This window comes from Labrus bergylta, chromosome 16, assembly GCF_963930695.1.
Source record: "Labrus bergylta chromosome 16, fLabBer1.1, whole genome shotgun sequence".
NCBI lineage: Eukaryota > Metazoa > Chordata > Actinopteri > Labriformes > Labridae > Labrus > Labrus bergylta.
Window position 1 is genome coordinate 1,272,778 of NC_089210.1, and position 21,266 is coordinate 1,294,043.

The following is a 21,266-nucleotide window of genomic DNA, read 5'->3' on the forward strand; positions in this document are numbered from 1 at the left end:
TTGTATGTGTAAATGTACTTGGCAATAAATCCAGATTCTGATTCAGATTCTGAAGATAGATCGTATCTGCGTCATGAGATGTGTGATTGATGGAGCTTTAAGTCTCCTGCATTCTGGGCATCAGGGGTCTGAAGTGTTTAGGGAAACCTTTATCTACCCATCCCCTCTGAACCAGAAGCTTCTTCATCAAACAGTTGACAAGTTATGTCCATGTTTGTGTGTGTGTGTGTGTGTGTGTGTGTGTGTGTGTGTGTGTGTGTGTGTGTGTGTGTGTGTGTGTGTGTGTGTGTGTGTGTGTGTGTGTGTGTTTGACACTGCAGAGAGTGTGGGAGTGAGTTTCTCCTCTGACTTGCTCGCCGTGCAGCATGCGGTGATGTCATGTGGGGGAGGGGGGGGGGGGGGGGCGTTCCCCTTCTTTTATGAGCATGGCTCTGTGATCTCTGGTGGAGATCAATTAGCTGAGCAATCAGCCCGCCCCGCGCTTTGTGTGAGTAACTGCTCGTAAACCGTTTGGTTGCCCGGCGATCGGGGAATTCACTGCCTCAACATAAACAGCCACCCAAGAAAAAGCCTGGACAGAGAACGACTGCTGCAGGCTGCTTCTCTGTGCTGTCGTTAGGTAATGCAACATGACATCATCCCACGCCATGCAACGTCAGCGCCAAGTCATTTCAGATTAGCTGGTAATAATGTGTGTGTGTGGGGTAATGAGCTGTTAGCGGTGACTCTGCGAGGAACAGTAGTTCTCTCTCTTACAGACTTTAACGACGCTGCGTTAATCTGCACCGACCTTTCTGACTGTTTATGCAAATACCAGTAAAGAATGAGGCGCAGTGAGAGAGTGTCTCGCCCTGAGGAGTTTTTCATTCTGTCTGCAACCGGGCGGCTGAGATGGAGAGCTGGTCGTCTCATAAACTGGAAGGTTTGGGGTTCGATCCCCAGCTCCTGCAGCCACATGTCTGATGTGTGCTTGGGCAAAACACTTAAAGGCAGGGTTGGTCATTTTCTAAAACTAGCATGATTTTGAAAGTAGCATTCCCTCAGTGCTCCGTCTGCACCTGCCCCCCTCCCCTCTGTGCTCCCTCTAAAGCCACACCCCCTCCCCTCTGTGCTCCCTCTAAAGCCACGCCCCTCCCCTCTGTGCTCCCTCTAAAGCCACGCCCCCTCCCCCCTCTGTGCTCCCTCTAAAGCCACGCCCCCTCCCCTCTGTGCTCCCTCTAAAGCCACGCCCCCTCACTTACATACAGAGCGTAAACTCTCAGTATAAACTCCTAAAGTTATCGGTGACGAGCTCTGAGTGTGAGCTAGAGCACGCAAGAGGTAGAGAGCGAGCAGGGAGACAGGGAGGCGTGTGATTGGTTCATCAGATTGGTACCTCGTGGCAGACATTGGTTGAAGTTTTTACAGACTTACAAACTGATACAGATGATGGATTTTCTTTGTTCCTTTTTCAGAGAACATGAGTTATTAATGTCTGTCAGGACCTAAAGACAATTTACACCAGAATCTGAAGAAGTGGATCTGGAGGAAATGACCAACCCTGACTTTAACCCCAAGTTTCTCCCGCTGCTGTTGGCGGTAACACTGATGGTCACTGTATAGACTCCACCATCAGTGTGTGAATGTGAAGGTGTGACCTGCAGGCTTCGAGCTCCATTTACCATTTAACAGAAACTAAGGTTACCCATGCATCTTCATGAGACGCTCAAAGAACTTAACAAAATGTCCGCATCCGCCGAGCGCTGAACAAAACAGTTGGCGGTGTAGAGGCTGTGACTGATCTGAACCATGACCCCCTTTCAGAACAAGAAAAAAGAAAAAAAAGAGCTGGCATTGTGAAATTGAGCAATCAGTTATGACCACAGTTCTTTGTTCCAAGTTCTGAGCAGCTGCTGCTTGGTACGGCCAATGATAACACATCGTCTCTTATGAATAATAAGTCATAATGGCGGGGCATATCTCAGTCCATTTATCGTCTTGTTGCAGGGTTGGGATCAGTCCAGGGGAGTTGGGAGTGAGCAGACTCTTAACGTTTATCAAAGCAGCTATTGCCAGATTTAGGACGCAGCGTCTTGAAAAAGATATATCAGGAAATAAACTGCCTTAAATGTGACAGAGAGAGGGAGCTGGTTGGCAGGACATCAGGGACGTCGACTGGGGAATACTTCCTCTTTAATCTGAGTGTGTGTGTGTGTGTGTGTGTGTGTCACCATCACACACGCCTGCTGTGACTGTTGTTAAAATCCTCCCCTGGGTGTTATCTAATAACAGCTTCTTAATGTGTGTGTTTGTGTTTGATGACTTGTATATTTTCAGTGACGGACTGCAGTGCTCCGTCACTGAAGGTGTGGAAACGGGGAGATCTGGGGGGGGGTGGGGTGGGGAGGGTGGCTGCTCCTTTCCTTCCTCCAGTTTATGGGAGAGGTGATGAAAAGGTCCTGAGTCATTAAGCTTGATAAGCAGAATCTGCTCCCTCTGTTTAGTTTCTAAAGGAAGTCTGCACTCTGTGGTTATAGGAGCGCTGCCATGAGAAGATCTTAACTTCTTTTTTTTAACAGACATACCCCCCCATTCCAACAGTTTAGCCCCAAGACGATTCAAAGTGTTCATCCTATACGTCTGAAGAGTTACCATGTGACTTTAAGAGCAGATTTACAGACCGAAACAAACGCCGTCTTCCTCCCTCAGCCTCTTCTACCTCCACCCCCCCCCCCCCCCCCCCCTCTTCCTGTGAGACGTAGAGCTGCTGAGTGTGATCAAATTCAAATGATGAGAAAGTTGCTTCAGTTTTTATCTTTTAAGACCGAAGGAAATCTTTTCTTTGTTTTTTTAAAGACTGTTGTTTCTCCTTCCGTCATTGTGCCCCTAAAAAACCGGCGTCCCCTGAGTGGACGGGGCCCGTCGGAAACTTTTCTGACAGGGACTGTTTGTGTGTGAGTGTGTGTGTGTTACTCCTGCTCAACGCTCTTTTGTTTTTTTTGGTTTGGTCCGCTCAGCTGGAGGTTTGTGTGTGTCACTGTGTGCGCCCTGATTGAGGGAGGTGTGTCACATTGACTTAGGTCAGTGCTTCAGCAAGGACCATGAACTTTGGAGCAGCCAAAAAACGAACAAAAAGCACGCCGCCCGGCCCAATATGTATTTCAAAATAAAAGCCTGAGGGCTCAGGTCGGGTTGCAGACCTTTACAACGCGGTATCTGACGCTCGCGTGCTGTTAGGACCTGATGTTAGCCTCTAAAGGTATGCACTGTCAGCAAACAGGGTACGATCACACGCCATGTTCAGACGTTAAGGCCGACTCAGAGCATCTTTATATTCTTTATTTAATGTTTTTAGTTTTTGTAAGCTTTACTCTTCGACCCATAAAAGTCAGCAACCCGGCTTCTGCTTCTTAGAGCTTCATGAACAGATTCTCTGAAGCTTTTCTCACATCCTCACAATTTAAATCACAACATCTTAAACTGTTGGAGAAGGCGGATGAGAGGCGGAGTATAAAACTTGTGAGGAGTGCGGTCTCTGGTGGCACCATGATGTTTCTCTTCCAATTCTACCCCTTTGAACCAAATCGTTCCTAAATGTTGTTCAGTCCTGACTCCTTTTGTCCTCAGAGTAATTAGGATAAAAGGGATTTTGGTTTTAGTGTTGACACACTCGGGAGACGTCTGAAAACCGCTCACTTAACGCTATCTGTAATCACCGGCTTGAGGCTGACCCGAGTCGTTTCGTCAAAGTTGGGAGCTTGTATTTATGGTAAACCTGAACGCACCGTAATTGAGCTTTTCTGGTCAGAGGAATTGTTCTCCAGACTAAACCTGTATGAAGGTTTTTTAAACACGGCCAGGTCGCCGCGGGACTCTGCTGGCCGGCGTTAGGCTGACGTCCAGATCCTTCCCCACAGAGCGGGGAGGTTATTTTAACACTTTGACACGTGCTCTCTGCGCTGCGTCTCGCCGTGTGGAGGGGCGAGGGGAGATGGAGGCAGGAACGCTGAGGTGACAATCCATCGACAATCCATCAAACAGACCTCATCCTGGTGTGAGAAATATCTCTCCAGTGTGTTTGTAGAACGCATCACAACATTTAACCCTTTAACTCGCTAATACAGACGTCACTGGGGATCAAAACCCCAACCTTCTGCTTGAGAGGAGACCGACTTCACCACTGAGCCACAGCCACCGCAACATGAGCCTAACTTAATTTTACTGCATGTTTGAAATAATCTTTCCTCGTCGAGGTCGAGCTTTAGAGACGAGAGTTTAAAATGAGAAAAAAGTTACAAAGTCTTTGCAGCAGGTCGATTTGATGCTTCGTTTGATTCTTTGCAAACATTTGAATAATGACAGTTTGTAAGTTTACTTTTCAAGAAATGCATGAGAGTTGAAGAATAAGAACAAATTCTGTAAAAAGTGTTTTCCTTTTAGACAAGTAGCATTTACAACATCAATGTCTGAGAACTGTGATCTAGTAAATTTAGCATTATAGTATTTTTATGGTCTGAATATGATTATTGTGGTAATTCCTGTAATGCTCTGTGACAGTATTCCTACATGAAAGTGAAGCACACCACTGTTGAAAAATGAAGCTAATGCTACAGCGCAAAAAAATAAAATAAGAAACTGCAGTTCCTTGAGTGTCCAATTGAGGCTGGCAGCAAAAGCCTAGGATTCCACATTAGGAATCCTATATTAAAATTTTAGAAAAGGTTTAGGTTAGGTTTAGAAAAAAATATAGATTTTTTTTATATAGATTTTTTTTTTTGGCTCTTTTCTTTATACACAAAAACAAATATTTTTTTTATAGAGAATACGACTCAAAACAAACGGTCTAAGAGCAGATATATTCATAAAGTGACATCAGCTCGCCTCAGGAAATAGGACACGCCTTCAGACTGCGGGCACACTTCCTCAGCAGAGGAAAGGAAGCAGTGAGGGAAGTAACGGGTAATGATTGTTTGAATGGAAACACTGAGGGGTCGTTAAAAAAAAAGGTTTCTTCATATTTCACCGCAGAGTTTGTTCTGGTTGTTAGGCGGCTTGACGGATACGGTTACCGAGCTAAAGAGGAAGAGGCGTGGCTCTTCCTGAAGGAGGTCGAAACCTGCAGCCGGTGATCTCAGCAGGAACACGTCAGAGATCCCTGCTGTCGGTCTGATCCTGGAGACGCAGCTGTCTGAACTGCTCAAAGCAATTTCACTTTCACTCAGTAACTCATTTACTGGCCTTTCTATGGTCGTTTATGTCGCACAGAAAAAAAAATGGCAGGTGGACACGGGGTCTAACCGCTCAACAAGTGTGTGTGACACCTTGTGTTTTAACCTGTAACAAGGTGTTATCATCCAGACGCCTCTGTATCTTCCCCCCTCAGCTGCTCGGTGTATCGGCTCAGGTATCGAGGTATTGTCAGATCTGTCGTCACTCCAGAATCATGAAAACCTGCAGGAACAGAACGCATGACGGTGTCGTCTGCGACCGCTCTGAGCTCATTCTTTTCCACGCCCGAGTGGGAACCAGATACGGCTGTTATCTCCGACTCTCTGTCCTGAGAGAGTGAGCCTCACTATCTGTGTAAATAAACCACATGGCAACAAATTCACACGCAGACACATGGCATGAGATGCTCCTCGTTTTCCTCGTTCTCCTGCGAGCGGAGCCGGGAGGAAACGGTCTGATGTGTGTCCATCAGGAGAGGAAGGAAGGAAGTGACTTTCTACGGTGTGCTGTGAGCGTGTGAAGGACTCCTGAGCTCCACGGTCGCTGACGATGAGGGCTGGACGAGAGATGAGACGAGGGTGGGAATCGTCTACATGCCCGTTCTGACTGAAAGCCACTGGCGCCCCATGATCGCAGAATCTTTTCAGATGGTTACCTGCTCTTCTCTGCCGCTCTCCGTCTCACATACTGGTGAAACAGGAAGGGAGGGGCGGTTACCTGCTGACAATGGTGATGGGTTCTGGGATAAAACTACAGCCAAAGCACGCTGCTTCATTTCTGTAACTGACAACTGTTTCCCGGAGTTTACAGCCGGATATAGAAGAACTCAAGAACTCCTTTGTCCCTTGTGCCATCAAACTGTATAACTCTTCACTTGGAGGGAGGAGGGGGGGGGGGGGGGGGGGGGGCGGGAGGACAGAGGATGGGGGGAGAAATAGGTCTGAACTGACCACAACACAATCCTAACAGCTTGCATTATTCATTATTTATTGTTAATTATCTATTAATACAAAACGACACAACTGCTGCTACCTTTTTCTTATTGCTGCTGCTATTTTATTATACATTTATTTAGACATGTCTATTGCTGCTACTGTGTACAGTGTATTATTTGTATATAACTTGTGTTTTGTATTCTTTGTATCTATGTGCTGTTCTGTCCTTTGGTGTTACCTGCTGCTGGAATCTGAATTTCCTGAGGGAACCTTCCCAAGGGGTTAATAAAGTTCCTATCTGTCTATAGAGCCCCCTGAAACGCTCGCCAATGTCACTGGTCATACTACAAACAGAAACTAAACACTTTGCATTCGTTAAATCTTGTCACCTGCCGACAGATTTTACATCATGTGTCAAATGTGTTCGTCTAGATTTGGCACAGTCCCAAACGTTCCCTGAACCTGTGTAAAAGCTTTGCAGACTTACTGTCAGTGATGTCATGATGAGGTCAGGACTTTATTCAGATGTTGGTGGGGGTCCTTTCTACTGGTCCCCCAGTAGAAAGGACCCCCGTGTTGACAGTGCAGCGGGGAGGATGCTACCAGTCGAGGAGCTTATGCCTCCACTGCTGAGTCCCTTCATGCTCCTTTAAAGGTGGAGGAGAAGGGCAGGGAGTGTTTCAGGGGGACACTGAGGAAGTGTGTAGTGTGTGGGTGTTCACACGGCGCCGTCACTGGGCTGGTTGTGTCGGGTGGCGGAGCAGCAGGGGGGAGCTGGCCGGGGGTCTGAAGCCGAGCCGCGGAGCGTGTCACTTCGCTGGCCCATTAATCATTCCCAGCATGCTTTGCTCCAGAGCCTCAAAAGGGGGCTCGATGTGCACGCACTAGGTGGTCCTGATGCACACCCCCTGAGAGCCCCCCCCCCCTGCAGTCATCTCCATGTAGACAGACGGAGGACACAAAGAGTTGAAACATCCACACAGACGCTTCAAAACATGTGCATCCATTTCATCCCCGCTCGGCGAACAATACGGCGCCCGTCGAACAAACTCAAATAAACAAGACAGGAAAACAAACAATCTGATCCGTCGCAGACACTCAGCATCAAATCACTGCAGCTTATGTTTCCTGCTGTGTGGAAGAGATCGCAGACACACACAGATGAGCCCGAAATAAAAACATCACAATTTAAAAAATATGCATCCATCAGTCGTGACAGGAGGGGTACCTGATGATGTCACAAAGAGCCATTTGAATCTAACTCGTTTCAAAGGTATAAATATTTTTAACTGTTTTTAATTATTTAAAATGTGTCATATTGCATAAATGTGTGACCTCATGACCTCTTTGCACTCCCAACTCCAGAAAACATTTCTACTTTTTGCATTCAAACAGTTTGTAAGAATTTTCTTTTCATTTGAACTAGCCTTAATATAAAATAATTCAAACCAGTGAAGCTACAGGAACCGACTCTGAAAGAATGCTGTGTTAACTGCCTCCCCAGTATGGCCAATTAAAGAACCACAAAACCACAAACATCTCCAGTTTAACACTCTGCCCATCCAACACACACACACACACACACACACACACACACACACACACACACACACACACACACACACACACACACACACACACACACACACACACACACACACACACACACACACAGAAACAGTGCAGGGGTGCAGGATAGCCTAACGGTTTTGTTGCTCGCCCCATGTTCGGGTCCGCCCCCACCCCCTTGCTGCATAGTGTGATTGCACCCTGAGTCAGAGAAGCCTGGACACGCCCCCTGGACACGCCCCCTGGAAGGTGTGCAAAAAGCCAAACCTCAACATCTAATCATGAGGTCAAGATGTCATCCAGGCAACATTGATCACACTTTGTCTTACACTGAGCAGACAAACCTCGTACTCTAAAGTTTTTACATTTTGGCAAAACTGCATCATGGGAAATGGTGTTTCTTTGGCAGATCTTGAGGAGCTCCTGTTTGTATCTGTTCATGTCTGAGTACTGATCTCAGGTATGATGAATGCTGCGCTTCACATAAAGCCGTACTCTGCACGTGTTCCACATTCACGCCATGACGTCCTGCAGCTCACGCCATGACGGACGGCAACATTAAATCACAGTTAACACACTCGCTCACTTCTCCAAACCGCCGTCCACAACACAGCAGAAGAAGATTCTTCAGTTTTATAAGTTGGAGTGAAACCTTTCAGGCTCTAACCGGCGAGTCTGTCTTTCATTATGAGCTCAACAAAACAAAATCCTCCAAACATGCAGCGTTTCCCCAGAGGACACGGGGACTGTAGCTGAGCGTGGATTCTTCTGGAGATCCCCCAAAAACATCTCTTTGTTTTATGGTCTGGTTGTATACAGAGAAAGCTCTTACTTAAGTCACGTCGGCTTATGTTGCAAGAAAGACCGGAGGCGACTTTCAGTGAGCGCCAGTTCAAGAAGTATTGTTCTCCGCTTGTAATCGTGACAGTCGAGGATCAAAAAGTTTCTGTTAGTATCCAAAGTATGGAGCTCTTGGTCCCATTCGGTACAATAACAAGATAAGTTTTAAGATTTTAAAGATTCAATAGAATCAAATCAAATCAAAATCGTTGATTCTTGTAAACTGTTTTTTAAGTTGTTTTTTTTATGCGAGTGAATCTTAAAACGAGCCTCAAAGGTAACACATTTTCAAAAAGGTGCAGAAGTACAAAAAAGGTGTACATCTTGAATATCTAAAAATTCAAATTCAGCGTTATTTTCTTTAAAAGAAAATCAGTTTTAATAGAAAATAAAAAATATGTTTCAATTAGACATGCATGTTGATTTACTGGTTTGACACATGTCCCATCTGTTAACATGAAAGAGGCGGAGCTTGTGACACCGCAGCCGGTCAGTAGAGGCAGCACCACATGTTTTGGATTCACTTCTGGGGAGCTGCCATGTCGTCCATATTTTTACAGCCTGTAACACACCTGTTTACTTTTAAAGACTCCACATTGTTTATTTGAACTTTTGTTTTCTTCACATTCCTGTGTTTGTTTTTTATTTTGTTATTCTTCCTTGATCTGCTCTTACCATGAAATCTCTCCGTAATGAAATTAGCAGTGTTGTGTTCAGGCCTAATTTAAAGTCTCTGTTAAAGCACATGTGAAGGAGGTCGTGTTGTTTGAGGTTGTTGTGGACCTCAGGCTGCGTCCTCTGTTATCACTTGTGACAATACAAACAAACATCCCACAACAAGAGCAAGACGCCTCCAATCACAGTTATTTGTTTTTCTTTAACTCTTTTCAGAAATGTTTATTTTCCCACAGGAACAAATCCACTCGCTCCTATCTGTGCTGCATTTAGACATTTTTAGAGAAGGGCCGACAGATACGGGATTTATGGGGCCGATAACGATATCGATATTGGGAATAGAAAAACTCAGATTTAGAAATATATCGGCAGACATCTCTCAGATCTTACACTGCAAGCTAATGCACTCTAGCACAAGCTAACCGCTGGTGTTTGTTACCTTCCTGTCCAACAGGAAGTAGATCAACTCCACGTCCACGGGTAAAAGACAACACAAGGTTCACCCTCGTTTTAGAACGATCTTTATCCACTTGGTGTTTCTCCTCACTCTCATTATAATTTCTCTTCTTTGCTGCTACGTCCACGTCCGTCATATTCACTCCTAAACTCACCTGCTGCGCTGTCATTGGCTGGAGGAAACACACCAGCTCCGCCCAGAAACGTCCCAAGTCGACCAGAACAAATCAGAACAGTAAAATCCAGTCAGAGGACAGAGTCTCTGCAGACACAGTCACCACCACACATGTACGGAGGCCCAGAAGGGACAATGGAGCAGCTTCACTTTAGGAGAAGACTGTCTTTTATTTTGAAGAAGTCTGTATTTTATTTTGAAGGAACAAGCTGCTGACTCTGTCTTTAACTTTTGGTTGTGACGTATTTTCGCCCGTTTTAATCACTGTGATGTGATGTACTATAAGTTGAGGAAATTCAAATTAGAGACCCATCAAAACAAAAGTCAACAAAACAAAACAGAACTATTGTCTCCTCTGGCTATTGTTGAGTAAACTCAGGGAAATTAAAACCCTCAAGAATGTCTCAGCTTACACATGAAATGGCTGACGGTCCCAAGGCGCTGGCAGAAAGTGATCGACCAGACAATGATGGAGAGAGAGAGAGCCCACATACCAGAGGACGAGTCAGAGTATCTATGACATCATTCTTTACTGAAATTCTTCTCTGCTGCCACATGGGTTGCTGCCGCGGCGCTGAAATGAGACCCAGATGGTGAGCAGGCCCTGACTGGTCCAACATGGCAGCAGAAAGAGCGTCAGTGGTCTCAAGTCAGCCACATGGACAACGACTGGTCCAGCACTGAGACGCTGACAGACTGAACCCTGAAAGACGTCTTGTGATTGAAATCATCACGACTAAAACAAACAGCAAACAGGACGGATGACCACTGACGGATTTGTTTCTGAAAACAGTTTCTCACTGGCATGCTGGTTTTGTACCAGTGGGTTAAATAGATGTAGCTTCATGATTGATTAGTTAAGGGAGGGAATGGCTAACTGGTTGAATAGTTGGCTACCAGTTATGAATAAATATTTAAAGGTCCAATCAGTGAGATGATAAAGGTATCTTACTCTCTGATCATTAAGGAAACATGCTATGTTGAAGTGCTGGCTTCTCTGACAACAATGCAGCAGCCAGTATGTCCTCCTTCTAACTTTAGATTCTGCTCCTGAATGCTCTGGATTTGTTTGGACCAGAGAAGGTAGGCGCTTTTAAGACACGCCCCCACATGGCCGTTTTGGACGCCCCTCGGTTTGTCAGATATGAGAGCAGTTATCAGGTCAACAGGTGTTGCAGCGATGGAAGCGGGTCAAGAGAAGTGGTTCAGATAGAAGTGATTGTACCCGACCTAAAAAGCCTCTGCATGTTTCTAATAAGCTCCACGAGCAGAAACGTGCTCAAACTAGGATCAATATTGGAGATGCTTTTGAAAAATGGAGAGAGGTTAGAACACAGAAAGGTTTACAGACCCATGCAGAGCTGGATAAACACTGAAGCTTCAGAGTCCACCACATGGTGACCTGAGTGAGCATCCACTCTAGAGAGGGGGGGGGGGACAGCTCTCTATGATGTTTAGAATTTAGACTGCAGTACCCATTTTAAACACTAGTGGTCAGAGTTACAGACTGAGCCCTTGAGGGAAGTGAAGTGCCATGAGTCAACTTTTGTAACCTAGCAACAACAATAAGTGCAGATGAGAAGCTCTCTGAAATTGAGATCTTAAGCGCACACAGAATAAATCGTTAATGAACACAAACCCAAAAACATGATGTTTAAAAACCATTCAAATCTGATAAAACACATTTCAATCTTAACCATGGAGGAGTTCCCCGACTTGTAAGAGCGATTATAACACACAAACATCCCCACCGTGTCTGAGCAAATCTCAAATCCTCTACAGCGCATTAATCATCAAACCAGCTGGTTCCTTAAAAATCATTTTTCCCCCCAGCTCTATTTTTAGTTCTTCTGTTGGACGGCGCTGCACAGACCGGGAGCAGAGCCAGGCGTCCATTGATACAATCATATCCTCATTCAGCAAACCTACGGGGGGGGTAAACATGGCCGACACTCCTCCAACAGGTGTCTGTGCACGTCTGTGCATGCAAAAATATACGACTTAAGAAGAGACGTGCAGAGATGAAGAACGTTTAAAGGTGAGTGAACAGGATCGAAGCCTCCACTTTATACAACAAGAACTCTGGACGCTGAAATTTACCAAAAGTGCAAAATGACACGTGCGAGTAACCCAGGGCGACCGTTTTCAACTCGTCTCAAAATGCACTTCTTGGCAGACGTGAGTTTTCCCACACTTCCCTTCACAGCCCATCAGTCAGGCCGCAGAGGAGCGTCAGGGGTCAGCGCTACGCCGAAACACGCCGAGAATATGAAGCAGCTGCCTGAGACTGAAGAGCCTCAAGTGTCACCCCGTGTGTGTGTGTGTGTGTGTGTGTGTGTGTGTGTGTGTGTGTGTGTGTGTGTGTGTGTGTGTGTGTGTGTGTGTGTGTGTGTGTGTGTGTGTGTGTGTGTGTGTGTGTGTGTGTGTGTGTGTGTGTGTGTGTGTGTGAGAGAGAGAGAGAGAGAGAGAGAGAGCTTCATTAATCCTCTCACATTAATGATTTTGGGTCATGGTCAAACATTCTCCAGCATTAATTCATAAAGTGCAGAATGTTCCAGATAAAGCTAAAATGTTCAACTTGTTCACAGTTTCACAAATTAAAGAAAAAGAAGAAGCAGTAAGACCTCGGAATCTTGTCTCATCTCGACTCTTTGTGCTGGTTTTCACGCCTTTCTGGTTGTTTTCTTTCTTTTTAGAGTCGATTAAAATGTCGTTTTTAAGTCTCATTTTAGCAGCTCAGGTTTTGTTTTGCAGCTCGTCTCTCTCTCTGTGAGGATGAAGCATCTCATTTGAGTCTCTGGGTTTTTTTTTTAATCATTTTGCAGCTCTTTGAGTGACTTCTGTGTCATTGTGGATGTTTTTAAACTTTGTGCCTCTCTTGATTTGCTTTTTAGAGACACATCTGAACAGTCACTAAATCCCTCCGTGATGCTCTCACATCCTGGAGGTGGTGGAGGCCTGTGCCATCTCTCCGCTCCAGCTCTGTTTTAATGGACGCACTTTAAAGTCTTCTAACTGCAGCTGATAGGAATGTGTGAACACCGCTGCTGCTGCTGCTGCCAACACAAACGCCTGCTCACACACAAAAAAGATGTTAACCCTGCAGAAAGAGTCATGGGAAACTGGTTTCATCTGACTTCCTCAAAGTGACACCAACCACACCTCTCTCTCTCTCTTTCTCTCTCTCTCTCTCTCTCTCTCTCTCTCTCTCTCTCTCTCTCTCTCTCTCTCTGTCTCTCTCTCTCTCAACATGTGGACACATCCACACACATCATTAGCACCGTGCTGCATCCCCTCCGCCTCCCCATACGGACCGTGTGCTGCTCCACTCAAACCGCCCCTCCCTCCTCACGGCTCTTTCTCCTGAAGGTGTCAGACCGACCATCGTTATTAACCACCCACTCCTCTCTCTGGACTCCGGTCTGTGGATCCATCTCATGGCTCTGAGAAGGTGAAAGAAGGGCCTCTCTCTCTCTCTCTCTCTCTCTCTCTCTCTCTGTCTGTCTCTCTCTCTGTCTCTCTCTCACTCTCGCTCTCTCTCTCTCTCTCTCTCTGAAGGTGAGATTGGACCCCACTAGTCAGAACCTTTTGTTTCAGTAAAGTACACAGAGATGGTGGCTTTGCAGGGCCAAAAAGGAGGAGGCCAAAGGGAACATGTGTGGATCAGCAGAGCATGACACTCACTGAACTTTTCACTTTTTGTGGTTTGTTTCTCTGCAGCTTGGAGGTCACGAGCTGTTGTTATCGTTCCTGTGTGTATGTTTTTTGTTTTTTTTAAAGCATCCCAGCATATGAACTCACTCTGTGCTGCTGCTGCTGCTGCTGCTGCTGGTGTTAAAATAAAAAAAGACCTCAGCCCTGGCTTTAAATGATCTCTCCTTTGTCCGCCCCTCTGAATACTTTAAGGCCTCTAAAGTGGCAGTTTATACTCTACGTGCCAAAAATGCCAATAAAACCGCCCTAATCGGCCCTCCGATCTGTAACAGCACCTGCTTCTGGAAACACAACACGCCCCTGCAGTCTATCTCTGCAGCTGCAACGTTTCCTTCCTTTTCTTCAGCTCGGAAACGAGAGTCCAAACGCCATTACGCATTTTGGACAGGCGCATTGACTTCATGCTCTTTCTTTTCCCTCTTGATAAAAAAATCAGCTTTCTACTCTTAAGTATTTAACGACACATCTTACATCGTGTGTGATACCGTGGAAACAACACGTGATTCATTTCTCTTCACGCACAGAGGACTCCATGTGAACCAGGTCGAGGCCTACACTGATGCATTTGTGCATTTAATTTTCATATTAATGTAACGATTATAAGTCTTCAAAAACTCGATGATTATAATTAAACAATTTATTGAAATGTGTTGCATTTTATTTAGGCCTCATTTCCGGTCAGTTAATTCAATATTTTTTTTACAAAAGACGTAAAAAAAGAAGTCTGACAATAAGTGAAAATTATAAAACACGATTTCATTTTATGAGCATGGAAACACATTCATTTTCCAATAAGTAATCAATAAGATTAATTAAAAATACTTTGTTGAATTAATCTGAAATATTTCTGTTATTTCGTTAATGAGGATTTTTCTTGGTCTGTTTTTGTGGGAAATTGAGCTCGAGGCCTTCTTCTGTCTCTCATTACTAACGAATTAAAACTTTTGTTAATGGCCAGATCGTCCTGTTTAATTTATCTAATTATCTTCAGAATAAAATAAAATATTTATTATTTCCAGAGGACACTGAAGAAACTCTGACTTGTAAAAAATGAAACATAAAAACGAAGTGCGTAATTTGTCCTCAAAGTTGAACACAGGTCACCAAATATGATACAGGTAAATACAGGTAAATATTGAAGCATTAAATCCAGACACACCGTAAAGGGGATAATAACGGGGGTCTTACCGACACACTCGTTGGCCTCTCGTGCCGTGGCGCGCTGCCACGGACGGTCGTAGTGGAAAGGTTTGCACCTGTCGCACTCGGGTCCCGCCGTGTTGTGTTTGCACTCACACACCAGGTTCCCCTCTCGGTCTTTCACGCACTTTGACGCGTGCCCGTTGCACTTGCAGCGACCTCCGACCTGCAGGTCCGACACGGCGTAAAAGTAGGAGTCTCGCGCCAGCTCCGAGTCGTCCTCGTTCTCGTCCCCGAAGGTGTGCAGCCGGCTGAAGATCACCTTGATGTCGGTGGCCGTCACCCAGTCCTGCAGCACCGGGGAGTTGTCGAAGTCGTGCGCGGAGGGTCTCCCGTCCAGGGTGCTGAAGGCGATGAGTCCGCCGGTCAGAGGGTGCATGTCGGTGTGGGAGTCGGTGCAGATCGCCTCCTGCTCGTTCTGTTTGGTGATCGCTGCTTTGTTCTGCCGGTTGTACATCTTCTTACACTGCGTGGAGTAATACTGAAACGGCACCCACGACTTGCCGTAGTCCATGGACTTGTAGATCGCCATGGATTCCGGTCTGGGTGAGCAGAACTGCAGGCTCACGTAGGTCACCTCAAACTTTTTCCCTAAAGACAAAGTGAGCGTGACGTTCTGCGGGAACTGCATGTAGTTCTCGGAGTGCCAGCACGTCAGGTTGTGCGGGTTGTTCAGGTCCGTTAGGTACGCGGGAGGATGAGACTTCTTGGGGTCTCCGGCGTCGCAGGTGTGGCAGTCCCGGGTCCTCTCCTCTCCCTTCTCGGTCACCACGCAGTACCTGGCGGCGGGGCTCCCGCACACGCTGGAAACCCGCACGTCCTTACCGAAAGCGGAGTTGACGAAGTCCGGGATGCATCTGCGCGGGTTGCCGTTCTCGTCGTAACACGGGTCCGGAGGGGAGGACTGAGCCGCGAACATGCTGAGCCCGTACCCCCCGAACACCCCTTCGGTCAGAGCTGACAGTGTCAGCACGGTGACCCAAACCTCCACCATCCTGTGCATGGTAACCCGAGCTCCACAGGGACTGTCCCGCTGAGAGGAGGAGGACAGAAAAATCAAGAATGAATTTAAAAAGTTTAATTATAAAGGAGGACAAATCAAGACAAGCACAACATGTGATCCATTTAACAAACTCAAAGTGTAGAAATATCCTTACGAGGCAAAGAGAACTCCACCCAGCTCACAACCTCCAGATAAACTGCTCAGAATAAAAAGAGAAGAAACTCCTGAGAATTTAAAAGAGCAAACTATCCCCCTATATACGCCTAAAAAAAAACCTCCTGCTACACTTTTCAGCCCTTCTCTTTGTGAGAGCCCCTAAATAAAAGTGAGAGATGGCAGGAGCCCAGCTGCCTGTGTCCACTCAGTCACACCTCTGCCCACCTCTATCTGTGTCTGTCCCATTCCTCTGCGTAACGAGAGAAGGGGGCTCCAGTCAATCAGAGCAGAGACCGAGCCTGAGGGAGGGCGACCTCTGCTGGTGGAGCGTGTGTACTACATGCAGCACCTTTACAAACTGGGATGTACAAAGTTCTTCATAACAAAGCAAAAGCAGAAGAACACAAACCCAAAATAAACAACCAACACATCGAACCCAACAACATGACATGAGAGCAGGAGGACTCAAAGAGAGAGAAACATTATATATAATTATATAAAATATCTAATTGAATGGAATAGAATTACTTTATTGATCCCAAATAAAACAATATAAGAATAGATACATAAATAAGCACTTAGAATATAAAGATATAATAGAAGAGAATCAGAATAGGAAGAGATTTATACATCAAGGATTTAACTTAACATTCCTACTGGTTTAAATTAAATACAATCCTTATTTGTATTTAATTGGACAATAGGAATATCAAGACATGCTACACACATGCATGAACAGGATGGAGAGACGTCAGAGTGAGGGGCTGCACAAGGAAAAGTGCATTGTGGGGGTTCTGTGCCTTGCACCACTGCAGAGGGAAGTGTCGCTCAGGAAGTGAACTGGAACCCCTCCAGCTACCAGACCTGGTCCTGACAGGACTTGGAACTGGGCACCCCCCACATAAAGACTCCTCCTCCTCCTTCAGCATTAGCAGATTGTTTTGTGTGACCCGCCTCATCACAGAGACTCATTTAGTTCCTGTTTGTTTGTTTTTTTGCAGCTCGTGTTTCCTGACGCTGCAGTCTGAGGATCTGTTGTTTTTTAAAAAGCAGCAGCACAGGAGGACGAGCTCTCACTACTGTTTCCATCAGACCTGGGATGATCTCTCATTCCTGCAGATAAAGGTAGGACTGATGTCTTCACTGTGGTTGATTTCTTTTTACATTTTGTCATATTTGCATCACATGCTTTACACCTGTTTGTCTCCTTCATGTCTGAGACTTGTCAAAGGAAGCGTTTTAAACATGTGAACGTGATTATATTTAACTCATGTTTTAGGAACGATCTTCTTCTTTTAAGCAACTTCCAAAAGCTCTAACTGCAAACTGTTATTCAAGCGCTGCAGGTTTCCTGTTCCCCTTCTGTCCATTCACAATCACAAGCTTTAAGTATTTAAGAGAGAAGTCTTCTTCCTCTCTTCACTTTTCTTCATGCGGTCAAACGTCTTTAAAAAGTGTTTTCTGAAGCGTCTGCAGCAGAGATCAGAATGTGTCATTAGTCATGTGAGCGTGGCAGGTCAGAACAATATATAAGCGTTCTACATACAATGGGATAACACCTGCTTCCTCACTCGTTCGGCTTGCTTGCAAAAGCTGGAAATGCCAACGACAGAGAAGCTGCTGCTGCTCGTGTTTCCATGCAGCAGAATGATTTGTGTCCTCACGCTGCGTGACGCTAAACGTGTTTCACTCATAGGATTACAAAACGCTTTGAGAGAAACATGCAACACAAGGTGTTTTCTGGTGACTGTTTGAAGAGGAACTGTCCACACAGGAGTTCCCTATAAACAACATGGGGACTTTTTTTTTTTCTGTTTGCATTCGCATCACCATGGTAACCACTCTGAAGCAGGAGCTAAAGAGGTTTCCTCTAAACGGGGTTCTAGGATCTAAAATAGTGAAAAGTTCCTGCAGTGCGGATTGAATCAAAACAGAGGAGGGCTGTGGCCCAGTGGTGGAGTCAGTCATCTCTCAACTGGAAGGTCGGGGGTTCGATCCCTAGCTCCTGCAGCCACAAAATGATGTGTCTTTGGGAAAGACACTTAACCCCAAGTTGCTCCCTCTGTTTCATCGATGGTGTATGAATGGGATGAGTTAATTCTGATGGATTCTTTACTCAGCAGCATCAGGGTCTGAATGTGATCGTGTAACCTGCAGTGTATGGGAATGTAAAGTGGTTAAAGAGTACCTGAACCCACAGACCCCTTTCCTTTATTTGTGCTCGGATGGTCATATCTGCTCGGGGTCCTTTGCCTGCATTTGTATGATGATGTAGCACGTTGTGATTGGCTGTCAGAGTCAGAGAGAGAGATCATCGTCTCCTCATGAAGGAGGAAGAACTCAAACACACACTCAGGCCCTGCAGGCTGGAGACAGAACTTAAAGGAAACATGGGAACAGAAACAGCTTTTCCTGTTTTTGATCGACGCAGGTGAACAATGTCATTACATGTGTCACTGACGGTGGTCACTGTGTGTATCTGACACAGCTGGGCATCACAACAGCTTCTGTGTGCACACACACATCCTGCAGGACACACACACACACACACACCAGAGGGTTTCAGGGAACAATATGAACCCTCATTAGAATATGTTTCTGGTGGCAGCTGATAAATGAGTTGTAGTAGTTTGTAATGAGTCAGGGTTTACTTTAAATGTCCTTCAATCAGACGATACAGATCTGTAATTTGTCTTTATTATCTTTAATGCTATTACGTTTGAAATGGGAAGTGGTCTCTCTGAAGGACTCATCTCCATCCCACGTCTGAGTCACGTCAAATCTCGTGTCAGCAGCAGATTTTAAGAATGAAAAAGAAGAAGTTGTGGCCGTCTGTTTTTCTGTCCGCTCATCTCCTGGTGCTCTCTCTCTCTCAGTCTGTGACTCACAGCATCGTTAGGAAGTCTCAGACTGTAATCTACGGTGGACGAGTCTTCAGCCTTTTACCGCCCGACTGTTTCTCAAAGGGAACAATAATGCTCATAACGAGTCGGCAGGAGCAATAACAGGAAGTTCAGAGACTTAATATATCGCCCTCACCGGAACACAATAACAGGGAGTGGGGTCTCGGTGTTATTCTGGGACTTCCTGTCGGTTTATCTGCTGAATTCTCTCTCTGGATGTCGGGATGATTCTGCACAGGAGGACGCAGGAGATGGAGCAGAGCGGCTGCACCGAGGATCGGATCGAGCACGTTCTGGAGCGATGCCTCTCCGGCCTCGGCCTCGACGCTCCCGACAAACAGCTCTGGAACGGTAATCACTCATTCCTCTACCTTTTCTCTAACAGCGACGACCTCAGACCAAGAAACCTGAATAATAATCACTGTTGTTGAGGAGTAGGGCTGTACAAATGTTCCATACCACATGTTTTTAAATGATATAATCTGTTATTTTAGTATCAAAAAGGTACTAAATCTTTAATAAAATGACATCAGTGAGATAAGACGGGTGTGTTGGAGAGAGAGAAACATCGGCAATGTTTCTGTACCGATGTTTTTATGCAGTTTAGAAAGTTTGCAGAAGTTTATTAGCAACATTTGTCCATAAAAATCGAGAAATCAATACATTTTAGGGGTCTAGGACTTCTCTCTTTGTTGCCATGTGATCGATATCAGTTGATTTTTTATCAGAGTCATGTCAAAGTTTAAAAGTCTGACAGTGCTGCTGAAAAGTCACTAAAATATTGAATGAAAAATGCTTCATAAAGGATGGATTGAGTTTATAAACCCACATAGAACAGATTTCAGGTAAATAGCTGATGCTGTATTGTAACTCCCCTGGTTCTCTGCTACACTATTATGCTATGGACTATTGTGCTTTTATGTTTATAGTGTGTCTGTTTTTATTTTTGTGTCTTTTATCTTCAGAAAAAAAGATTTAAAAATGATGTACACCAGTTTGACTTTAACTTGAATACAAAGAAAATATTTTAAAAAAGAGAAAAGGGCTTCATGATGGATTTCGAACCTGTTGAATCCTCGTCACACACCAGGCGAGCCGATCAGGAACATATTGTTCATCCCATCGAGACAAACGGGAATTGAAAGTGGTGACACACAGAGTGAGAGAGATGGGGGGAAATGTCGTCTCGGTTTATTTAGAAATAGCACCAAAACATTTTTTTCAGTCACAATTTGGTAAAAAAAAAAAAAAAAAAAAAAAGAGAAAAGTTTGTGTATGCACCTAGCTGTCATTACGAGACTTCCTGTGTGTGCCTGTTATCAGAGCGAAACCAAAAAGCAGAAATAAGTTTGCCTCCTGTCGTGTGTCTGTGCCCATCTGAGCAGCCGGGCTGTGCATCAACAACTGGTGTTTGGAGGAACTTGTGAAGCGAGATCCTCGCAACTTCCTCATCCTCCTTCAGAAGATTCTGCAGAAAGCCAGAGAGGTGAGAGAGCCGGGAGAGCAGCGTCACTCTGCAGAGCGTTTCATGATGTAACATCAGTGTTTTCTTCTTCCTGTCACAGGTGATCCAGCAGGTTCAGTATGAAGTGGTTGTTCCTCTCACTCTCCTCTTCTCCTCCAGCCTCCTCAAAGTGAGTGTCACAGAAGAGGAACAAGCACTTTTTCTGATCCTCTTATGTAATGATTTCACAATCTGATGTGTTTCTTACTGAACCGGGTTAGTGGTGACTGTTTGTTTCCTGCAGGCTCCGTTCGTGCCTGCAGACTCTGGCATCCTGCAGGACGCCTACCTGGTGTTCCACAGCTTCCTGTCGTGGCCTGAGCCGTGCTGCTCGGCGAGTAGACGAGTGTTAAACAACATCCAGCAGGAGCTCAGAGCGCCAGGTAGACCACCTCGTGCACTCTAATGAAATAAAGTCTCAGAACCCCTACAAGGTGTGATGACAGTAAAGGTCACTAAAGGTCACATATTCTCTTCCTTTTCAGTATGTGACCTTTAAACCTCGAGCAGTACTTCTGTAGTTGCCAGGAATTGCATGAAAGTATTTTAGAGTTACAAAATGAGAAATGCATTAACTTAGATGTGATTCAAATATAAATCTGTGAAAACCTTTTGAGACGGCTCCAGGACTTAAAACCTTTGGAAAGACTTACACAGCCCAGCCCCTCACCTACTGCAGGGTTCAAAAAGAAATAAAAGTCAGAATAGCTTAAAGTAATTTAAGATCGGTTGTAAAATGATGCACACACACACACACACACATTCCAATCTGCACTTTGACACCCTGCACACTTTACACTTTACACTGTTTACATCATTCTATATTTTGTATATTCAAATATTTATTTTTCAATTTTACATTATATTTCTTTATTACTGTATTTATGTGTATTAGTAATTGTTTATTGCATGGCGTTGCGGAACAGTC

The 21,266-nt window shown here is 45.2% G+C and overlaps 1 protein-coding gene and 1 pseudogene across 1 annotated transcript in view; one reads left to right on the forward strand and one right to left on the reverse strand.

The window, feature by feature from the left end:
- ntn1b (netrin 1b) overlaps positions 1-16,157 on the reverse strand; it is a 37,318-nt gene extending 21,161 nt beyond the window's left edge. The window contains exons 1-2 of the mRNA XM_020658525.3: positions 15,930-16,157; positions 14,761-15,805 (exon numbers count right to left, since the gene is read on the reverse strand). Of these exons, the coding sequence (XP_020514181.1) occupies positions 14,761-15,775 (1,015 nt within the window). The 5' untranslated portion in view covers positions 15,776-15,805; positions 15,930-16,157. The remainder of the gene's footprint in view (positions 1-14,760; positions 15,806-15,929) is intronic.
- Positions 16,158-16,765: 608 nt separating this feature from the next.
- LOC136183035 (phosphoinositide 3-kinase regulatory subunit 5-like) overlaps positions 16,766-21,266 on the forward strand; it is a 9,176-nt pseudogene continuing 4,675 nt past the window's right edge.